The sequence below is a fragment of the Spea bombifrons genome, chromosome 13, assembly GCF_027358695.1.
Source record: "Spea bombifrons isolate aSpeBom1 chromosome 13, aSpeBom1.2.pri, whole genome shotgun sequence".
Taxonomy (NCBI): domain Eukaryota; kingdom Metazoa; phylum Chordata; class Amphibia; order Anura; family Pelobatidae; genus Spea; species Spea bombifrons.
The window spans coordinates 20,492,054-20,514,490 of record NC_071099.1 but is presented as its reverse complement, the minus strand read 5'-3'; the positions used below and the strand labels follow the sequence as shown (position 1 = coordinate 20,514,490).

General features: G+C 52.9%; 2 protein-coding genes across 2 annotated transcripts; one reads left to right on the top strand and one right to left on the bottom strand.

The window, feature by feature from the left end:
* Window positions 1–758: 758 nt before the first annotated feature.
* SMURF2 (SMAD specific E3 ubiquitin protein ligase 2) lies at window positions 759–9,735 on the top strand. Its single transcript, XM_053453614.1, has 19 exons — window positions 759–918; window positions 3,669–3,707; window positions 4,383–4,491; window positions 4,776–4,909; window positions 5,124–5,189; window positions 5,474–5,558; window positions 5,652–5,735; window positions 5,906–6,108; window positions 6,188–6,272; window positions 6,366–6,524; window positions 7,047–7,245; window positions 7,323–7,426; window positions 7,546–7,660; window positions 7,741–7,919; window positions 8,194–8,331; window positions 8,414–8,534; window positions 8,770–8,971; window positions 9,065–9,140; window positions 9,226–9,735. Exons 1-19 carry the CDS (start codon window positions 867–869, stop codon window positions 9,323–9,325), a joined length of 2,250 nt encoding a protein of 749 aa, XP_053309589.1. The 5' UTR covers window positions 759–866; the 3' UTR covers window positions 9,326–9,735.
* Window positions 9,736–10,322: 587 nt separating this feature from the next.
* On the bottom strand, window positions 10,323–17,148 carry CEP95 (centrosomal protein 95). Its single transcript, XM_053453615.1, has 20 exons — window positions 16,978–17,148; window positions 16,353–16,481; window positions 16,024–16,131; window positions 15,626–15,739; window positions 15,421–15,523; window positions 15,079–15,179; window positions 14,284–14,421; window positions 14,074–14,165; window positions 13,822–13,982; window positions 13,288–13,411; window positions 13,099–13,198; window positions 12,790–12,968; window positions 12,467–12,559; window positions 12,136–12,268; window positions 11,890–12,059; window positions 11,663–11,737; window positions 11,394–11,546; window positions 11,037–11,183; window positions 10,723–10,794; window positions 10,323–10,639 (listed from the first exon to the last, which is right to left on the bottom strand). Exons 1-20 carry the CDS (start codon window positions 16,994–16,996, stop codon window positions 10,463–10,465), a joined length of 2,388 nt encoding a protein of 795 aa, XP_053309590.1. The 5' UTR covers window positions 16,997–17,148; the 3' UTR covers window positions 10,323–10,462.
* Window positions 17,149–22,437: the final 5,289 nt, after the last annotated feature.

Here is a 22,437-nt window from a genome sequence, read left to right as displayed (position 1 = left end):
GGCTTACGCTAGAGGGATGCTGTGACCCCTCCCCGAGATCCGTTAATGTCGCCTGCAGTGGCAGTAGTGGGTTCTTGGAGGGAGACCTGGTTACTGTGTATAGACTGATGTGGCACCAACAGCGGCCGTGGCGCTGTTACAACAGGGCATGGTAAAAAATCTGAACGTTAAAATTGCTGATCTCTGCCCCAGGAGCTTACACTCTGTGAGGAGGGGGAAGGCAGGGGCCAGGTATACAGGTGTGTGCCCCCCCCCTCTACTTCTAAGGTAAATGGTCGGTAAATGCCCCAAGTAACCCCAGAGGTGGTAGAAGGAATGGGGGGGGGGTCCACTTACTGCCCCAGCGTGACTCATAGGTTAGTTTTGGTCCAATCGGGTTCTTGTCAGGTCTGCCTCCTGCTCCGGGGGCAATACTGTCTGCCCCTCTGTCTCATTACAGGACATCCTTCATCTGGGTCTTGGAATGTAAGGGTTAATACTCAGTCCCTTCCCTGCAGAAAGGGCCCTGGAGCCCAAAGAACTGCGCCTGGTAATGCTAGACAGAGGGATTGGGGCACCCCTCCCTCCCGGTATTGGCCCCTGTCCCTCCCCCTCTGCCCCCTGCTTTCGGTATTTGCCCCCTCCCCTCTGCCCCCGCTTTCGGTATTTGCCGCTTTGGCTGTCTTTCCTGTTGTTTCCTGAGGCCCCGCCCAGCTCAGACGGCCTCGCCCAGTCTCCAGCCTCTCCCAGGCCAGGCTCCTCCCCCAGACTCCCAGCATTCCTCTCTCATGGCTCCGCTCGGTACATCCGGGCCTCCGTTCACCGCCTGACCGATCTCCTTCCCGGCCTGATCTCGGCTTTCCGCGGCCCCGTTGCCTCTCGGGGCCATGTCTAATCAGGGGTCCCGGCGGAACGGACCCGTGAAGCTCCGCCTGACCGGTAAGGCCTTGCATTCCGGTTCTGTGCTACAGCCTGGAACTGTGTACCGGGAGACTAATAGTTAAATGCACTCCTGGATCCTGCCACATATTCAAATGTAGTCCCCCCTCCGGGATCTCCGTGCCCCCCCCCTCTGTCCCGTCTGCATGCCCCCGGTCCCTCCTGTGAGCCCCCCACTCCGTGCCACCGCCCCCCCCACTCCGTGCCACCGCCCCCCCCCACTCCGTGCCACCGCCCCATGTCTCTGTGCCCAGGCTGCGTGCCCACTTATCTGTGGTTTCCTGGCTCTATTGGCAGGATTCGCGATGCTGTCCCACCAAGCCCCGTGGCCCCTCGCCTTAGTCGCTGTATTTTGGGGCCCGTGGCCCCTCGCCTTAGTCGCTGTATTTTGGGGCCCGTGGCCCCTCGCCTTAGTCGCTGTATTTTGGGGCCCGTGGCCCCTCGCCTTAGTCGCTGTATTTTGGGGCCCGTGGCCCCTCGCCTTAGTCGCTGTATTTTGGGGCCCGTGGCCCCTCGCCTTAGTCGCTGTATTTTGGGGCCCCGTGGCTCGTTTTGAAAGATATTTAAATGAAATGTTTTATTTGACCCCTTCTGGGGTATCTTTTGTGTATTGGAGCTGCGTGGCATCTGACTTCCACGTATAAGAAGTGGAGCCGTGAGACGCGCCGTCCCACAAACTACTTGCCGTGGCCAACGGTGGCTTCAGCAGCGCAGGCGTCACGGAGATCGGAACCCTAAACGTGCGGTGCGTGGCAGGGTGATGATGGCTGCGGCTTATTCCCAGCAGTGCCGTGAATGGTCGCGGCGTGGCTTCGTTAGTGTGGTGCTGATCTCTGGTCCTCTACTTTACTCCGTGGCCCCCGGGGCGGCGCGGCGTGGCATAAACAGAGTTCACGTGGACGAGTGCTCTTTATTCACGGCTTCAGCCTCGTAATGCCGGTGCATACGTGGACGTGGTCCTCGCTGGTGCGCGTGTGCGAAACGTGTCCTGGAATCCCGAGGGGCTCCGTGGTTCCGTTGGCTAAAAGCCCGTGGGGCGTTATTAGTGTCGGCTATTTCTTCTGGATTAACAGTTGTTCCACGTTTTGCTGAAACGGACCCCTCCAGAGAGATGCAAACATTTCTTCTGGTCATGTTTTGGCCACGTACAGTCCGTGCGTATAATCTCCCCTCCGCCACGGATTCCCCACACCCGCCATGTACAGGCCGTGCGCATTTTCTTACCCCGTTGTGCCGCGTCCGTGGGGTTGGGACCACGCGGTTACCCAAGTTTTATGTTGTATGTTGGGTACTGAGTGGTTGCGAAGATCCACGTTTGCCATTAAGTGGCTTGGGTGGCCCCCGGTGCTGGTTAGAAAGATTTGCCGTGTCGTTCCCCCGGCTACATGCGTGGGATGCGTGGCGACATGGATGACGCTCTCTCGTCAGGTGGACTGAATTACTGAAAGGTTTGCCGTGAGATGCGGCCACGAGTGAAATGATTCATGGTCTGTGAATGAGGAAGACGCGCCGCTTACACGTTAAAGGGCCACGGCGCTAATTACAGGGCCACGGCAGTAAATCGCGCGGTTATACCCGGGACCGTTCTGCACCCACTTACTCCCTGTCATCCTGCCCTGGGGGGGCCCACGTGGCCCCCCGTACTGTGCGCACGCTCCGTGCCGGGCCGGTGACCCCTGTGTTAGCAGCGCAGCCACGCCGAAGGAAAGCAGGTCACGGGAGTCTGTTCCTCGGCAGTCAGGGAGCTGCAACGGAAGCCCTTTTGTCTGCCTTTTAACAATACCGTGAGCCACAGAGTTTAAATACCACGGAGAGTGGGCCCCGCATTAACCCCTCGGTCACCTGCGTGCCGAACCGTCTCCGCACCTGGCGTGGTACCCCTTACCGCTTGTGGCTCTGCCTGAGGGGTCCGCGGGGAGCCGTGGCTCGTGTGGCCGTGTAGGGACAGCAGAGCGGGGGGGCTCGGTGGTCTGGCTCGCCACGGAACGTTCGCGAGATGTTTGGGCGTTTAGTGGCCTGCACGTGGAGTGTCAGCTCTTGGGCAGGCTTCGGCCCTGCAGAGGTTAATCCGTGGGTGATGTAATCAGCTGTCTGGTATGGCAAAAATGTCCAGCCCTGTGCCGAGCCACATGCCCCCCCCCTGTCTGGGATCCCCAACAGGACGCCGTGGCCAGGGCAGCCACGGGGCAGGACGGGCTGCCCCCCCAGATGTTAAAGCGGGGGGGGGCATCCTGTTTATGTCTCTTCTGGGGTATTTGAAAGCAAGGTTTAACCCTCGCCCTTCATGCAGAATCTGCCGATGAACGTATGAACAGCTGCCCCCCATGGCGCCATCGCGTGGTCAGCGGGGTCTCGGGGGGGGGGGGGGCTGCACGTTGTCCGTGTAAATTTTGGGGCTTTCTCTGGCTTTTCTTTGGTTTCCGAATGTCAGAAACGAGCAAAATAACAAATGAAAGGAATTCTCATGGGGTGAGATCTGCGAATCGGTGGCTCCTGCGTAGTGCGCTCTGCCACGGCTCCTACCTGAGAGCGGGGCCCCTAACCCCGGGCTCTGCCAAGAGAAAACCCCAAATGTGCGGCAGGGATCCAAGCAGTCTCTCCGTAAGAGTCTCTCTCTCTCAGTGTCCCCCGATAATCTGGGACTCTCTCTCGTGTGACGTGGCCCGTCGCGTGGCCCGTCGCGTGGCCCGTCGCGTGGCCCGTCGCGTGGCCCGTGTGATGTAGTAACGGATCTGTTGCTTCCTCTGCAGTTCTCTGCGCGAAAAACTTGGTGAAGAAAGATTTTTTCAGTGAGTATCAACTCCACGTTCTGTGTGTTTGGAGGGGGGGGGATAGCGGGGTGTAATTGGGGGGGTATCGTGTTGGTTTTTGGGGGGTAGCGGGGTGTAATTGGGGGGTATCGTGTTGTTTTTTGGGGGGTAGCGGAGTGTAGTTGGGGTATCGTGTTGTTTTTTGGGGGGTAGCAGAGTGTAGTTGGGGGGGTATCGTGTTGGTTTTTAGGGGTAGCAGAGTGTAGTTGGGGGGTGTTGTGTTGTTTTTTTGGGGGGTAGCGGAGTGTAGTTGGGGTATCGTGTTGGTTTTTGGGGGGTAGCGGGGTGTAGTTAGGGGGGTGTCGTGTTGGTTTTTGGGGGTAGCGGGGTGTAGTTAGGGGGGTATCGTGTTGTTTTTTGGGGTAGCGGAGTGTAGTTGGGGTATCGTGTTGGTTTTTGGGGGGTAGCGGGGTGTAGTTAGGGGGGTATCGTGTTGGTTTTTGGGGGGTAGCGGGGTGTAGTTGGGGGGGTATGGTGTTATTTTTTTGGGGGGTAGCGGGGTGTAGTTGGGGGGTATCATGTTGTTTTTTGGGGTGTAGTTGAGGGTATCGTGTTGTTTTTTTGGGGGGGTAGTGGGGGGTATCGTGTTATCTTTTGGGGGGGTAGCGGGGTGAGGTTTTTACCTCCCTGTCTTTCCTCTCCCACTCACTGTAGGGCTCCCTGACGCCTTCGCCAAGGTGGTGGTGGACGGCTCGGGGCAATGCCACTCCACGGACACGGTGCGGAACACGCTCGACCCCAAGTGGAACCAGCACTACGACCTGTGAGCAAACCGGGGGGAGGGGGGTTAATGCCGGGTGTAGTGGGTCTGACTGGGGGGGCTGCGGGGGGTTAATGCCGGGGATAGCGGGTCTGACTGGGGGGGGGGCTGCAGGAGGTTAATGCCGGGGGTAGCGGGTCTGAGTGTGGGGGCTGCAGGGGGTTAATGCCGGGGGTAACGGCTCTGAGTGGGGGGGCTGCGGGGGGGTTAATGCCGGGGGTAGGGGGGCTGCGGGGGGGGTTAATGAATCTCATCTTAAGTGCAAATTATACCCCCCCCGCGCTCAGGTACATCGGGAAGTCGGACTCGATCACGATCAGCGTTTGGAATCATAAGAAGATCCACAAGAAGCAGGGAGCCGGATTCCTGGGCTGCGTCCGGCTTCTGTCCAACGCAATCAATCGCCTGAAGGACACGGGCTGTAAGTGCTGCTCGCTCGTGGCCTCGGGACACGTGACACTGATCGGGGTAGATTTATTACCCCCCGATCGCATGCCCCCTCCCACGTTCCGAAATGTATACGTTTGAGTTTGAGGAGCTTCGTGTGACGTGTGCCTGGCTGCCACGTCCTGGCCTCGGCTCCAATGGCGCTTATTTGGGAATTTACGTGGTTTTGCGTTCCGTGTCCTCTGCAGATCAGCGACTGGATCTCTGCAAGCTCGGCCCGAGTGACAATGATACAGTTCGTGGTCAGATTGTCGGTAAGCATCTCAACCAGCGTCCCAGAAACCCGCCCTAGCCAGTGGCCCGTAGCCTGGTTCCTTTGATCGGGAGAGCCAGCCGGTGGCCCCGTGGCCTGGTTCCTGTGATCGGGAGAGCCAGCCGGTGGCCCCGTGGCCTGGTTCCTGTGATCGGGAGAGCCAGACGGTGGCCCCGTGGCCTGGTTCCTGTGATCTGGAGAGCCAGCCGGTGTCCCCGTGGCCTAGTTGCTGGCGTTTGCGTGCCGTGGCTCCGGATCAGTGGCTGTTTCTCTCTCTCCTCGCAGTCAGTCTCCAGTCCCGAGAGCGGATCGGCAGCGGCGGGCAGGTTGTTGATTGCAGCCGTTTGTTTGATAACGATTTACCGGACGGGTGAGCAGCTTTTACTTTTAGTGCCACTGGAGCCACCAATCACGGCGGCCCCCGTGCTCTCCTGTCCACGCTCACCGCTTCTCTCTGTTGCAGCTGGGAGGAGAGGAGGACGGCCTCCGGACGCATCCAGTACTTGAACCACATCACACGGACCACGCAGTGGGAGCGGCCGACCCGGTAAGTCATTTGGCCCCCGAATCTCTCTCCACGCGTTATTTCTTTGTGTTCGCTTGCACCATCTCCCTGGAAGTCCGCCCACGTACCTACTACCCTTTTCTGCAAAGTAGGATTTTGTCACCGTGGCGCCCGCTCACTTGTTGGTGACACGGCTTGCTTCCTCTCTCCAGGCCGGCGTCTGAATACTCCAGTCCAGGGCGGCCCCTCAGCTGCTTTGTGGATGACAACGCACCGGTCCCCGTGACGAACGGCGCCACGTGCGGGCAGAGCTCGGACCCCCGGCTCACGGAGAGGAGGGTCCGCTCGCAGCGGCACAGGAACTACATGAGCAGGACACATTTACACACCCCCCCCGACCTGCCGGAAGGATATGGTAAGTGGTGGCCCCTCCGTGGCCCTTGCAGACCATCCTGCATATAATAGGGTTAGTGACTGTCCTTGTCTGTTAACAGAACAGAGGACCACGCAGCAAGGCCAGGTGTACTTCCTGCACACGCAGACTGGGGTCAGCACGTGGCATGACCCACGCGTGCCGAGGTAAGTGGCCAGCGCCCTACACCCACCCCCCCCCGCGCCGGTGAGTCCGCCGTCCGGCCCTTTCCTCCTTCTCACGTCTCTGTTTCTTTGTAGGGATCTCGGCAACGTGAACTGCGAGGAGCTCGGCCCGCTTCCCCCGGGCTGGGAAATCCGCAACACGGCAACCGGGAGGGTCTACTTTGTGGATCATAACAACAGGACCACGCAGTTCACGGATCCACGGCTGTCCGCCAACCTTCACCTGGTGCTAAAGTGAGTGAAAGCCACGGGGTTCTCTGCTCTTTCATTGGCCACTGAGCGTGGTCTCTTTTGTGATTGGTTTCCGTGGCTCGCACAGGTCTGTGAGTCGGGCCGTGGCTCTGTCCCCACATCGGTTTCTGCAGTTACCCCGAGCCTATCGGCTGTGGCTTGTTTCGGTTTATTTGTGGCGCACGTCCCACCTGGCGTCTCGTGGACTGTTATCTCCCACCCTGCATGTCTCTGGATGATTGCTTGAAATAGAGATTTGCCTCCAATCCGGCCCCCGCGTGGTTTGCGTTAGTGGCTGGGGCCCCGGCGTGGATTTCCTCGCGCCCCAGGAATCCTGATTAGTTTGTATAAAAACGGTAACACCTTCTGCCCGTGGCTCGCACTCCCTGCCCGTGAAACTCATTGGATTCCCTCACTGGCGGGATATCCGTGGCACTAACCCCCGCGGGCATAGTTTGTTTCAGGAGGGGGGGTATTGAGTCTCTCCGTGGCGCGCAGCGCAGTCTCACGTGGGTTTTCTTGCAGCCGGCAGAACCAGCTGAAGGATCTCCCGCAGGAGGTGGTCACGCTGTGCCCGCTGCCGGACGAGGCCGACTGTCTCACCGCGCCACGTTATAAGAGGGATCTCGTGCAGAAGCTGAAGATCCTGCGCCAGGAGCTGTCCCAGCAGCAGCCACAGGCCGGCCACTGCCGCATCGAGGTGTCACGGGAGGAGATCTTTGAGGTAGCTGCCGCTGTACACGCGTGGCACGCTGGTGGCACCGGCTGTTACCGGGTCCCTGACTGGCTGTCTTGTTGTAGGAATCCTACAGGCAGGTGATGAAGATGAGGCCGAAGGATCTGTGGAAGAGGCTGATGATAAAGTTCCGTGGCGAGGAGGGTCTGGATTATGGAGGGGTTGCTAGGTAACGAGAAGGAACCGTGGCTCCCCCCCCCATGGACGCTGCATGTGGCGGCTCGTGGGGCCGTTATATCTGTGGCGGGTGTTTTATTAACAACCCCCCCCCCCCGCTTTGCGTTACAGGGAATGGCTGTATTTGTTGTCCCACGAAATGTTAAATCCGTACTACGGCCTCTTCCAGTACTCACGGGACGACATCTACACCCTGCAGATCAACCCGGACTCCGCCGTGAACCCGGTACGTGTGGCTTCTTTCTGCCCCCCCCCGGGGATAACGTCCGGTACTGGATCCTTCAACGTAATGCGTGTCGTTTCCAGGAACATCTGTCCTATTTCCATTTCGTGGGGCGGATCATGGGGATGGCCGTATTCCACGGACACTACATCGACGGGGGGTTCACGCTGCCGTTCTATAAGCAGCTGCTGGGGAAGCCAATCACGTTGGACGACATGGAATCTGTGGATCCCGATCTTCATAACAGCCTCGTGTGGATCCTGTGAGTCATGCCTGGGTTTACCCAGGGGGTCCATGGGGGGGGTCAGTTGGTGGGCCGTTGGTGTGTGTGTGTGGGGGGGGTCCATGGGGGGGGTCAGTTGGTGGCCCGTTGACAAGTGTGTGTGTGTGGGAGGGGGTATTAATGGATGGCATTACACATTCCGTACGTCTGTACAAATTGGGGGGTGGGGGGGGAGTGGTAGGCGCGTGGCTCGTCACCTGATGCTCGTGTCGGGAAGAAAGTGGCATTTAAGGCGCTCCTCGTGTCTCCCCAGCGGGAACGATATCACGGCCGTGCTGGACCACACGTTCTGCGTGGAACACAACGCGTTCGGGGAGCTCATCCAACATGAACTGAAACCCAACGGAAAGAGCATCGCGGTCACCGAAGAGACCAAAAAGGAATACGTCCGGTATGTGTGTCGGCGGCCCCATCGTCGGCCCCATCGTCGGCCCCATCGTCGGCCCCGCTAACCCCGTGTGGTCTGTTTCCAGGTTATACGTGAACTGGCGGTTCCTGCGCGGGATCGAGGCGCAGTTCCTGGCGCTGCAGAAAGGCTTCCACGAGGTCATCCCGCAGCATCTGCTCAAAGCCTTCGACGAAAAAGAACTGGAGGTCCGTGCCACGTGCCGCGTGGGGGTTGCATGTTACGCTATATGTTTGGGGGGGGCCATCAGCTCCTTTGTAAATCTGAACCGTGCTGATGGTGTTTCTGTGGTTGGTGGACACGTCCTTAAATTCGCGTCCTTTAAATGTTTACGGAAATAACTTTTTCGTTAACGGAAAAGTGTTTTCAGGCCGAGCCGCTGCGACGTGTTTAGTGAATCGCTTCCGTGGCTCTCTCTTGCAGCTGATAATCTGTGGCCTCGGGAAGATCGACGTGAGCGACTGGAAGACGAACACGCGGCTGAAGCACTGCACCCCTGACAGCAACGTGGTCAAGTGGTTCTGGAAAGCCGTGGAGTCGTTTGACGAGGAGAGGAGAGCGCGGCTCCTCCAGTTTGTGACCGGATCTTCCAGAGTCCCTCTCCAAGGCTTCAAAGCGTTACAAGGTACGGCGGTCCACGCCAGTCCACGGCGGCCAGAGGAAGGCTCGTGGATCGCGTCGGTGGCCAGTTATTTATAAAGGGTTTTTCCCCCCGCAGGTGCTGCCGGCCCCAGGCTCTTCACCATCCATCAGATTGATGCCAACACAAACAACCTCCCCAAAGCCCACACGTGGTAAGACCACTTTACGGCTTCAGTCGGGGGTCCCGGGTTCTTGTGAGGTGGGTTTGGTGACGGCTTCTTCTCTCCTCCTTTCCAGCTTTAACCGTGTGGACATCCCCGCGTACGAGAGCTACGAGAAGCTGTACGAGAAGCTGCTCACGGCCATCGAGGAGACGTGCGGATTCGCCGTGGAATGAGTGAGTCGGCCCCGTGGCGGGAGGAGCTGAGCGTGTATCACGACACGTGGATATATCGTGATATGACAGCGTGGTCTATATCCTCTGATCTGATCCACGCTCCGCACGTGCGACTTTGCTGCTATTTAAACCGATTTTGGGCCACGCCGTGATAGAAAGTGACTACTATTTTTTATAAAAAGGGACGTTTATTACATTCCGGGAGCTTTTCACCCAGAAGCATCTGGCGTCATCGGCGCGGCCCCCCCGGACGGATGTGGCGTGGCCCCCGGAGTCACCGTTACATAGCTTTTGGTTTTATTAATATATTTCTTCTCCCGATAATTTAATCTCCTGCCCGTCTTTTTACCCGCGAAGGATCCTTTTGTAAGTTTTTGTTATAAATTAAAGCTGTTATTTCTGCAGAATAATATTCCTGAGCGTCGCCGTCTCGTCGCCGTCTCACCAAACACCCCGTCCGTCAGTCCGTCTGTCCTCTCTACCCCCCCCCCCAACGCCGGATTCTGCTACTAACGATTATTTTTAGTTTGGTTCCTGAGAGAAGCCGACCTCTGACCTCCGACCTCTACCTCCCTCCGCTCCTGTAAATAAACTACAAAAAAAGGGGATTTTCTGTGAAAATTCCGTACGGAGCCGCAGCGGCCAGCCTTTAGTCTGGGGCTCCTCGGCGCAGAGGTTTACAATCAGGACTGGTGGCCCCCGCCTGCCGGAGGGCCACACGCTACTCGACTCACATTCCATGCCTTCTAACGTCTGATTCTCTCGCACCAGCATGTTAACTCATAGAATTCAGTTTATAGCTCATTAAAAAATGTCTATTTTCCAAGTCTTGCATCTTTGTGGTTTAAAGCAGGGCGGGGGGTGGGATTTGGCACCGGTGAGAGGGGGATTTTCCTCTCCTTACTGCCCCAATACCCCGCACAGAAGGGCAGTTATGGTAATAGGCATGTGCTGTCACCATAGCAACGACAGATCGCTGAACACTTTGGGTGAGTGGTTTTTGTTTTTACTTTAAAAAAAAAAAAAAATCAGAAAAAGTAAAAAAAAAATAAATTAAAATCCAGAAATAAATAATTTGATTTAGAAACTCTTAAGGCACGTCGTCCTCCGACCCGGTGCTGCGGGCTCCGTGGCCCTCTACAAGCCGTGGCTCTTGCTGTACTGGAAAGACGCCATCTGCAGCCTCCGCTTGAAGCGCTCGGCTTCGAGCTCCCGGAAGAAGGCGTCCTCGTCGGCCCTGACGATCGTTTCCTGCAGATCCCGGATCTCCCGCTCCATTCTCCCGCGGAGCTCGCGCTTCATCTGCTGCAGCGTCTGCAACGAGCCAATCAAAGCCATTAAAACCGAAGAGGTCCACGGCCGGTGCGCGTGCGAAATGCGACGGTGCCGTTACTCACCTTGGACTGAGCCTTCTCCTGGGCTTGGATTTCGTGGCGCTCCTGCGCGACGGCGTCCGCCAGCATCGAGAACTGGCAAGAAAACAGAATTCTGGATCAAGACAAAGAGTGGCCGAGCGGGGTCACTGGGGGGTGGGGGTTCGCTGGGGGGTGGGTCACCGTAACCCGGGATCCAAGTGCAATTCATTCAGATTTAATACACGACGTTTTGACGGCGCTGCACCGCGTGGTCTCACACTTAGTGTCCAGAAGCATTCTGCGGTGAACCACGGCCCACGCTGGGGGCGCCACGTCTCCCCCGGGGGATTTCATACCTGATCCTTGTAATAGTTCTCCATGGACTCCAACTCATCCTTATGCCTCTTCCTCTGCTCCTCACGCTGCTCCTCGGCGTATAAACGCATCTCCTGCAGCCTCTGCCGCTGCAGCTGCAGCCCGTCCGCAAAGAGCTTCTTCACGATCTACACGGAGAAGAGAGACGGGGATCCGGTGAGCCGGTGATCAGCACGTTACTTATTCGATCCGCCGCCGTCCGCTCGGCCCGGGATATAATTATATATTAAGAATCCTGGCTGACCGGCTTCTGTATGGGTTTTATACTAATTCTGCCCCGTCGCGTACGGCGCCGCGGCTTCTGATGGCGCTATATAAGACAATAAACAATAGCGTACCCTTTCTTCGCGCGTCCGGGCCCTCATCATCTTGGCACGGAGCTGCACGTGGTAGTCGTGGTAGTACCTCTTGGCGCGAGCTCCCTGCTGCCGCTTCTCACGCATTTTATTCTGGGCGGATTTCTGCAGCCGGATCCGGTCCCTGAAATCTTTCTGCACAAAAAAAATAAATAAATAATAAATAAAAAAATCGAATCAACAGAAAAGTTCCAAACACGGCGTTATTGGGGGGGGGGGGAATCGGGGGTCTTTCTCCTCGGGGGTCTCACCAGGCGCTGGTTGTGTCCCTGCTCCTTCTTGATGAGGCTCGTCAGCAGGTCAAATTTCTTATGAGCTTCTTCAACCTGGAACAGAAATCCCAGCGGCTTTCAACAACGCAGAGGAAGGGGCTTACGCCAGGGCAGTTAGTCCCCCCCCAGTGCCGGGGCAGTTAGTCTCTCTCCCCCTCTACCCAAACCCCCCCACCCAGTGCCGGGGCAGTTAGCGCCAAACTCACCTCGCGCTGCAGCTTGCGTTGGCTGCGCTCGTCCTCCTGCGCGCCGTTACCAAGCAGCTCCACCTGCGCAGACTGACTCCTCCACATGCGGTTCAGGGCGTGCGGGGAAACGCGCAGCTGCGGGAACGCGTCCAGCACCAACGGGAGCAAATCGTCATCCCGGACCCTCACTAGGAGACAAGCACTGTGTAAACCCGCAGCCTCATTTATCCAGGGTGGGGGGGGGGTGCGGTCAGCGGCACTTACTCTGCGCCGGTGGCCAGTTCGGCGTTCGGGGGTCCGGCTCTGCCGGTCGGGGCGTTTGTTTTCTGGAATAAACCCTCCCCGGCTGAGACATCTTTGGGGGATCTTTACAGAAATTCTCCTTAAATTCTCGTTCCTGAAAGAGAGGGAAATACAGATTAACATAAAAATGCGGGGAGGGTTGTTGCGGACCCTGGTAGAGCAGGGCCAGGGGCTACCGGGGCTGTCGGGGGGTTGTGGCGGGCCCCGGTAGGACAGGGCCGGGGGGGGGTTGTTGCAGGCCCCGGTGGGACAGGGCCGGGGGGGGGCGTTGCGGGCCCCCGGTAGAACATACCATCTCCCTTAGCTTTGTTTTGAACGCAGAGGGTTTCGCCGTCTCCGTCCGCTGGAAATCCCGCAGCCGCTCCTCGTACGCCGCGCTCAGTACCTAGAAGACATCGGGAATCCAATCACAAAGAGCGTCCGACCGGGGCCACTAACAACCCCCCACGCAGGAGAAAAGGCCACGGCCGACAGGAGAACCAGCACCGAGTACGCACTCCGACACCAACGCGATCCTTGGTGTCCACCAATGCAGACAGCATGGTGGACACTGCGATTACACGGCACAGGCGTGTTTACCGTCACGGCTCCTGATCACACGGTTTATACACACACCTGTGACTTCATCCGCTGCTGATCCAGTTCCCTCTGCAGCTGCCTCCGGATTCTGCCCGTCTCACCTCTCCCCCCTTTGTGGAGCGCGTCTTCAAACCGCGCGCAGAGCGGGACGCCGGGGGGCGACGACACGGAGCGCGCTCTGCCGGGAGGACTCTTCACACGCTGGGTACCCGTGACTGGGAAGGGGCAGATAACACCGAATTATAACCCCCCGCACCACAAACACAGCCTGAAGCCCCCAGCCTGCACGCCATTCAATAAAGTGCCACGGGGTGGGGGGCTGCAGCTCATTTGCCAGACGCTCACCGGGCAGCTGCTGCTTCCTGCCAATCTCCATGATGCTGTCGCTGTGCTGCGATAGTTTGTCCTCCTCGTGGCCTCGCTCCTCCAAAGCCTCCTTCAGCATCTGTTCACCAAACAAGAGGTTAATCTTCACCCGGCTCCCGCAGAACCCAGCGGCCCCCCGCACTTCATCCGGCCCCCACCACGACGTACACGGTCCAGCTCATCTAAACGGCGCGACAGCTTCTCGGACATCTCCTTCAGCTCCTGCTCCGATAAGATGCTCCTCGCCCGCCGGACAGACAACGGCTCATCTGCGACTGACCCTCGTAGGCGGCTATAAAAGCGGAAGGTGGATTTGTTACAAAAGGGAGGCAACTATAACCGAGAAATAACCCCCCCCCGTACCCCATAATCACCCGGCATACTGAGCTCCTGCTGCAGCCGGTGATTCTGGGTAATAACCCCCCCCCCCGTACCCCATAATCACCCAGCATACAGACAGCCAGGGATTCTGGGTAATAACCCCCCCGTACCCCATAATCACCCGGCATACTGAGCTCCCGCTGCAGCCGGGGATTCTGGGTAATAACCCCCCTGTACCCCATAATCACCCGGCATACAGAGCACCGCTGCAGCCAGGGATTCTGGGTAATAACCCCCCTGTACCCCATAATCACCCGGGATAAAGAGCTCCCGCTGCAGCGGGGGATTCTGGGTAATAACCCCCCTGTTACCCCAACTCACTCTCTTAAGGAACTTTTGGACCCCGGCAGACAAAGCTTCTCGGTTAATCGCAGACTTGTTTCTGGTTCCGTGTCTTCTTCACCATCCTCAGGACTCTCAGCCACGAACCGAACTTCTGGCAAGGTGCGAAAGGCAACTTTCTTAGGAGCTGAAGGAGAAGTCTGCCGAGAGATGCAAACGCGGAGGGTTAGAGAGAGACACGACGTATATTCACGTCATCACAAACCGCATACGCACACCGAGCACTCTCACCAGCGCAGGAGCAGCCACGTCAAGAGGCCGGGGACTGGGCACTCGTGGCCACCCAGTACCGTCATTATCCTGGGTTGCTTCAGCTATGGCATCTGAAACAGGTAAAGCGCGCATGTTGAGAGAGGATGTTGTCCGGAAATGGATGCACCCCATACACCCGGCACGCGCCACCCCCCCCCATACACCCGGCACGTGCCCCATCACCGATACCTTCTCTGCCGACGAGGGAAGATGGTGGGCGGTCGCTGCTCTCGGGCACCTGGATCTCTCGGCTCATGTAGTTGGTCCTGCCCTCCACGGGCCGATCCTGCCTTGTGATCCCCATCAGGTCACCCAGAGGGGCAGACCCTACAAGGAAGAAACGGGCCTGATGACAACGACATCTCGCGAGGGGCCACAGAGCGCGAGGGGCCGGCCTCCTATTCCCGGCAGGCAATACTCTTACGTACCCGGTGTGGCAGTTTGTGCTGCGCGAGGCGGGCTCCGGCCGGCTGAGGGTGGATGAGGCTCCTCTAACGGGGAAGGCTGTCTGACTTCTTTCTGCACGAGTCTTAATCTCTCCAAATCACAGCCTGGAAAGTGAGAAGAGACAGCGGTCGGCGGCTCTCCCGGGGCCAGGGGGGGTCACAGAGAGCCCGGCGGTCGGCGGCTCTCCCGGGGCCAGGGGGGTCACAGAGAGCCCGGCGGTCGGCGGCTCTCCCGGGGGCAAGGGGGGCACAGAGAGCCCGGCGGTCGGCAGGCTCTCCCAGCGGCAGGGGGGGCACAGAAAGCCGGGCGGCTCTCCCGGGGGCAAGGGGGGCACAGAGAGCCCGGCGGTCGGCGGCTCTCCCGGGGGCAGGGGCACAGAGAGCCCTGCGGCTCTCCCGGGGGCCGGGGGGCACAGATGGCCTGGCGGCTCTCACGGGGGCACAGAGAGCCCGGCGGTCGGCGGCTCTCACGGGGGCAAGGGGGGCACAGAGAGCGGCAGAACCTGTAAGGCAGGCTTCATATAGAGTGTTCACTCACTCCGGGCTGTGAACGAGTGCGCCGTGTCTCCCAGTCTGATCAGCTCCGCGGTGGATCCCGACCCGTCCGCCTCCCACGACGGAACGAAGACATCGGAAGATCTGCAGACACAGCCTCTGATCAAACATCACGTGACATCACTAAAGTGACATCACTGCAGCGATACCGTATGACACCATTCGTAAACAAGCGGCCCCCCCAGCGCTGATAGGAACATGAAAGGCACAGGATGAGGAGCGTTCTCCATGCACCTTCGCCGCTCCGCAGGAACCACGCAGGCACCACGCGTTAACGTAATCCACGAGGCTCGCAGGTATCACTGAAAAGTAAAGAGACACTTACCCTGCAGAGCGAGGCGACCTCGGAGGGGGCAGTAAGCCATTCTGCCCCTGCAGGGATCCCTCTTGCTGGTGGCCGGGGTGGGAGCTTTTATACTTCTCAAAATCTGAGGAAAAAAAAGACAGATTTCCAGCGGGGGCGGGGGTCGCAGCGGGGGGGGGGGGATTGCAGGCAGCCACGTCTCGGCCACGACGGACGCGCTGCTCACCTCCGCTCTGAGAAGACGCCTCGCTGATCTGTTCGCTCAGATACTCCAACAACCCGTCAAATATCTCCAAAAGATTCTGGATGGACTCCGCGTCCCCCCTGACCACGTTCTCACCTGCACGGGGCGACAGCGCGGACACTGATTATTATTAACGCAAACACCCGTCTGGGGGCCACCGAGTGCCACGGCAGACGCCCCCCCGACAGGAACAGAAACGTCCTCCCTTCCGCCACCGACGAGAAACGATGCGGACCGGACACTCACCGGATAAAGGACAGGACACCACGGGGGGAGCCCCGGCCGGACTGGCTGCGTTTGTAGCCGTGGCAGACGGTATCCGGGTTACTGGCGGTGAATCGCGCAATAAAGTAACACACGGTAAGCGTGGCGCTGGTTACCTGTTATATGGGACAGACTGACTTGTAAATAGTCGAGCGCCAGAGAATCGATGACGGATTGGACGTTGTGCGCATCCCGCTCTTGACTCCGCGTGGCGGATATATAATCTGCGGGAACCGGAAGAGGGAATCAGCACCGTGGCAACGAGCCGGGGGCAGACGCCACACATCTGCCACAATCTCCACCCACGATAAGCCCCCCCCGCCGGTTTCAGGGACGACGCCGGCCGCAGCGGACCTGCCCAGAACGTGGCTATATTTCAGGAGCCAAACCCCAGCCCAGTAACGGCGCGGCTGCCACGAGTGGCCCCACTTAACAGACATCTTACCTGGAACCTTCTCCCCAAGAATCGCTTCATATAGCGCGACGAACACATGCGCGCCGCAGTCTGTCAGATCCCGGACCCTCAGGGCCACGTGGCATTTATCCAGAAGATTGTTGGCGATGTGAACCCAACCTGTAACTGACATTGTAAAGAGACGGTTACCATGGAAACACACAACACTGCCATTACCACACAGAAAGGGTTAAATCTGCCCGTGGCACCCATGCCGTGCCTGCGCACAGAGCTCTTTTTCCTGTAATGGACCAGATGCTGGCGCTGCTGCCACCGGATAGAATCTATAAACCGGTACCGGCAAACGACCCGGAGATCCGGATGCAAGAGCCACCGGGGTGGGGGGGTGTTTGGAATTACCGGAACAATCCCACCTCATACACCGCAGTAACGGAACGGAGGTCACAGACTATCGCACCCCGCAGAGAACTCACACACATTCTATACGCTACTCCGTACTAGTGCCCCCCAGAACGAGGGAGGCTCCTGCGGACCCCCGGGTGACACAAGGACGGCACCGGGGACGTCCAATTCATAAATGGGAGGAACTGCCACCTGCATAGACCTCCCACTGATACCCAGAGGGTTGCTCCAGAGCCCCCCGAGTCCCACTGACCTGTCTCCTCGGTGCCCATGTTGACGGATACGGAATATTATTCCCCCCTTGAACACTCCACAGCTCAGGGCATTTAAACTCCACTCCCTCCCTGATTGGCCAGAACTGTTGCGGCCGTTACTTCCGGATATGACGTCACCGCAATATTCCCCTCACTAACAATGGGTAAATTCCCATCTCCCGCCTCTACCCCGGGTTATCGACGGCTCTTAGCACATGAGGGGCAAAGGGAAAATTTTGGAAGGGGGCGGAGGCTCGAGCGCAGGAGTCGCCCTACTCATCATGGAAAAGTCTCCATGCTGAAATCTGCGCATTGTGTCCTTCCGCCGCAATGTAGTCCCTCGGTGTTCTCACCTCGGCGCGCTGCCAGCAGACGCAAACATGGGCATGGGTGTGACCGGATGCGCCTGTGATGTAATGGGGCGGAGCCTGAGCTTCTCAGAATGCCGGGCCTGTTCCTGGGAAATATGTTGTAATGATGTTCCTGTTGTTATCCTTATCATAAGGCCTGTGCATATATCACATAATAATAATAATAATAAAATAATACTAATACGGCCTGTGTGTGTGTATAAAATAATTATAATACTAATATAATAATAATATGGCCTGTGCATATATCACATAATAATACAAATACAATAATATATAATGATAATAATAAAATAATACTAATACGGCCTGTGCGTGTATAACATAATTATAATACTAATATAATAATAATATGGCCTGTGCATATATCACATAATAATAATAATAATAAAATAATACTAATACTGCCTGTGTGTGTGTATAACATAATTATAATACTAATATAATAATAATATGGCCTGTGCATATATCACATAATAATACAAATACAATAATATATAATGATAATAATAAAATAATACTAATACGGCCTGTGCGTGTATAACATAATTGTAATACTAATATAATAATAATATGGCCTGTGCATATATCACATAATAATACAAATACAATAATATATAATGATAATAATAAAATAATACTAATACGGCCTGTGTGTGTGTATAACATAATTATAATACTAATATAATAATAATATGGCCTGTGCATATATCACATAATAATACAAATACAATAATATATAATGATAATAATAAAATAATACTAATACGGCCTGTGCGTGTGTATAACATAATAATACTAATATAATAATAATATGGCCTGTGCATATATCACATAATAATACAAATACAATAATATATAATAATAATAATAAAATAATACTAATACGGCCTGTGTGTGTGTATAACATAATAATAATACTAATATAATAATAATATGGCCTGTGCATATATCAGATAAAAATACTAATACAATAATATATAATAATAATAATAAAATAATACTAATACGGCCTGTGTGTGTGTATAACATAATTATAATACTAATATAATAATAATATGGCCTGTGCATATATCACATAATAATACAAATACAATAATATATAATAATAATAATATGGCCTGTGCATATATCACATAATAATAATAATAATAAAATAATACTAATACGGCCTGTGTGTGTGTATAAAATAATTATAATACTAATATAATAATAATATGGCCTGTGCATATATCACATAATAATACAAATACAATAATATATAATGATAATAATAAAATAATACTAATACGGCCTGTGCGTGTGTATAACATAATAATACTAATATAATAATAATATGGCCTGTGCATATATCACATAATAATACAAATACAATAATATATAATAATAATAATAAAATAATACTAATACGGCCTGTGTGTGTGTATAACATAATAATAATACTAATATAATAATAATATGGCCTGTGCATATATCAGATAAAAATACTAATACAATAAAATATAATAATAATAATAATACGGCCTGTGCATATATCACATACTAATACGGCCTGTGTGTGTATATAACATAATAATAATATAATAATAATATGGCCTGTGCATATATCAGATAATAATAATACTAATACAATAATATATAATAATAATAATACGGCCTGTGTATATATAACATAATAATAATAAAATAATACTAATACGGCCTGTGTGTGTATAACATAATAATACTAATATAATAATAATACTAAAAATAATAAAGCCTGTGCATATATAACATAATACAAATATTACTAATAAAATAATAATAATATAATAATATTGCCTATGCATATATAAGGATGTATGTATATTTGGGTGTATGGAATGTATAAGATGTGTGTGTATGTATTCGAGTGTATGGAATGTATAGGATGTGTGTATTGGGGTGTATGGAATGTATAGGATGTGTGTATTGGGGTGTATGGAATGTATAGGATGTGTGTATTGGAGTGTATGGAATGTATAGGATGTGTGTATTGGGGTGTATGGAATGTATAGGATGTGTGTATTCGGGTGTATGGAATGTATAGGATGTATGTATATTGGGGTGTACGGAATGTATAGGATGTGTGTATTGGGGTGTATGGAATGTATAGGATGTGTATATTGGGGTGTATGGAATGTATAGGATGTGTGTATTGGAGTGTATGGAATGTATAGGATGTGTGTATTGGAGGGTATGGAATGTATAGGATGTGTGTATTCGGGTGTATGGAATGTATAAGATGTGTGTGTATTGGAGTGTATGGAATGTATAGGATGTGTATATTGGGGTGTATGGAATGTATAGGATGTGTGTATTGGGGTGTATGGAATGTATAGGATGTGTGTATTGGGGTGTATGGAATGTATAGGATGTGTGTATTGTGGTGTATGGAATGTATAGGATGTGTGTATTGGGGTGTATGGAATGTATAGGATGTGTATATTGGGGTGTATGGAATGTATAGGATGTGTATATTGGGGTGTATGGAATGTATAGGATGTGTATATTGGGGTGTATGGAATGTATAGGATGTGTGTATTGGGGTGTATGGAATGTATAGGATGTGTATATTGGGGTGTATGGAATGTATAGGATGTGTGTATTGGGGTGTATGGAATGTATAGGATGTGTGTATTGGAGGGTATGGAATGTATAGGATGTGTGTATTCGGGTGTATGGAATGTATAAGATGTGTGTGTATTGGAGTGTATGGAATGTATAGGATGTGTATATTGGGGTGTATGGAATGTATAGGATGTGTGTATTGGAGTGTATGGAATGTATAGGATGTGTATATTGGGGTGTATGGAATGTATAGGATGTGTGTATTGGAGGGTATGGAATGTATAGGATGTGTGTATTCGGGTGTATGGAATGTATAGGATGTATGTATATTGGGGTGTATGGAATGTATAGGATGTATGTATATTGGGGTGTATGGAATGTATAGGATGTACCGGTATGTATATTGGGGTGTATGGAATGTATAGGATGTATGTATATTGGGGTGTATGGAATGTATAGGATGTGTGTATTGGGGTGTATGGAATGTATAGGATGTGTGTATTGGGGTGTATGGAATGTATAGGATGTGTATATTGGGGTGTATGGAATGTATAGGATGTGTGTATTGGGGTGTATGGAATGTATAGGATGTGTATATTGGGGTGTATGGAATGTATAGGATGTGTGTATTGGGGTGTATGGAATGTATAGGATGTGTGTATTGGGGTGTATGGAATGTATAGGATGTGTATATTGGGGTGTATGGAATGTATAGGATGTGTGTATTGGGGTGTATGGAATGTATAGGATGTGTATATTGGGGTGTATGGAATGTATAGGATGTGTATATTGGGGTGTATGGAATGTATAGGATGTGTGTATTGGGGTGTATGGAATGTATAGGATGTGTGTATTGGGGTGTATGGAATGTATAGGATGTGTATATTGGGGTGTATGGAATGTATAGGATGTGTATATTGGGGTGTATGGAATGTATAGGATGTATGTATATTGGGGTGTATGGAATGTATAGGATGTGTGTATTGGGGTGTATGGAATGTATAGGATGTGTGTATTGGGGTGTATGGAATGTATAGGATGTGTGTATTCGGGTGTATGGAATGTATAAGATGTGTGTGTATTGGAGGGTATGGAATGTATAGGATGTGTGTATTGGGGTGTATGGAATGTATAGGATGTGTGTATTGGGGTGTATGGAATGTATAGGATGTGTATATTGGGGTGTATGGAATGTATAGGATGTGTGTATTGGGGTGTATGGAATGTATAGGATGTGTATATTGGGGTGTATGGAATGTATAGGATGTGTGTATTGGGGTGTATGGAATGTATAGGATGTGTGTATTGGGGTGTATGGAATGTATAGGATGTGTGTATTGGGGTGTATGGAATGTATAGGATGTGTGTATTGGGGTGTATGGAATGTATAGGATGTGTATATTGGGGTGTATGGAATGTATAGGATGTGTGTATTGGGGTGTATGGAATGTATAGGATGTGTATATTGGGGTGTATGGAATGTATAGGATGTGTGTATTGGGGTGTATGGAATGTATAGGATGTGTGTATTGGGGTGTATGGAATGTATAGGATGTGTATATTGGGGTGTATGGAATGTATAGGATGTGTATATTGGGGTGTATGGAATGTATAGGATGTGTGTATTGGGGTGTATGGAATGTATAGGATGTGTGTATTGGGGTGTATGGAATGTATAGGATGTGTGTATTGGGGTGTATGGAATGTATAGGATGTGTGTATTGGGGTGTATGGAATGTATAGGATGTGTGTATTGGGGTGTATGGAATGTATAGGATGTGTATATTGGGGTGTATGGAATGTATAGGATGTGTGTATTGGGGTGTATGGAATGTATAGGATGTGTGTATTGGGGTGTATGGAATGTATGGGATGTGTGTATTGGGGTGTATGGAATGTATAGGATGTGTGTATTGGGGTGTATGGAATGTATAGGATGTGTGTATTGGGGTGTATGGAATGTATAGGATGTGTATATTGGGGTGTATGGAATGTATAGGATGTGTGTATTGGGGTGTATGGAATGTATAGGATGTGTGTATTGGGGTGTATGGAATGTATAGGATGTGTGTATTGGGGTGTATGGAATGTATAGGATGTGTGTATTGGGGTGTATGGAATGTATAGGATGTGTGTATTGGGGTGTATGGAATGTATAGGATGTGTGTATTGGGGTGTATGGAATGTATAGGATGTGTGTATTCGGGTGTATGGAATGTAAAGGATGCCTGCAGTCTACATTGAAATGGTTCATTCAGAATCTCCGTGGGATTCCACAAGTCTATTTGCGAGTGAATTGGTGGGGTGTTGTGGAATCGTGGCTGTGGGATGGGTGGGTTCCCTTCACAATGAAAGCGATTAGCATTCAGTGTGTCTGGCAGAAAGCAGATGGAGACGGACCGGCTGCCACTGGTTTGGGTCATCGTGCCATGGATAATAAGCGATAACAGCGAGCGTCTGAAAGGCGACACGTAAAGCCCTCATACCCCCACTGGGGCA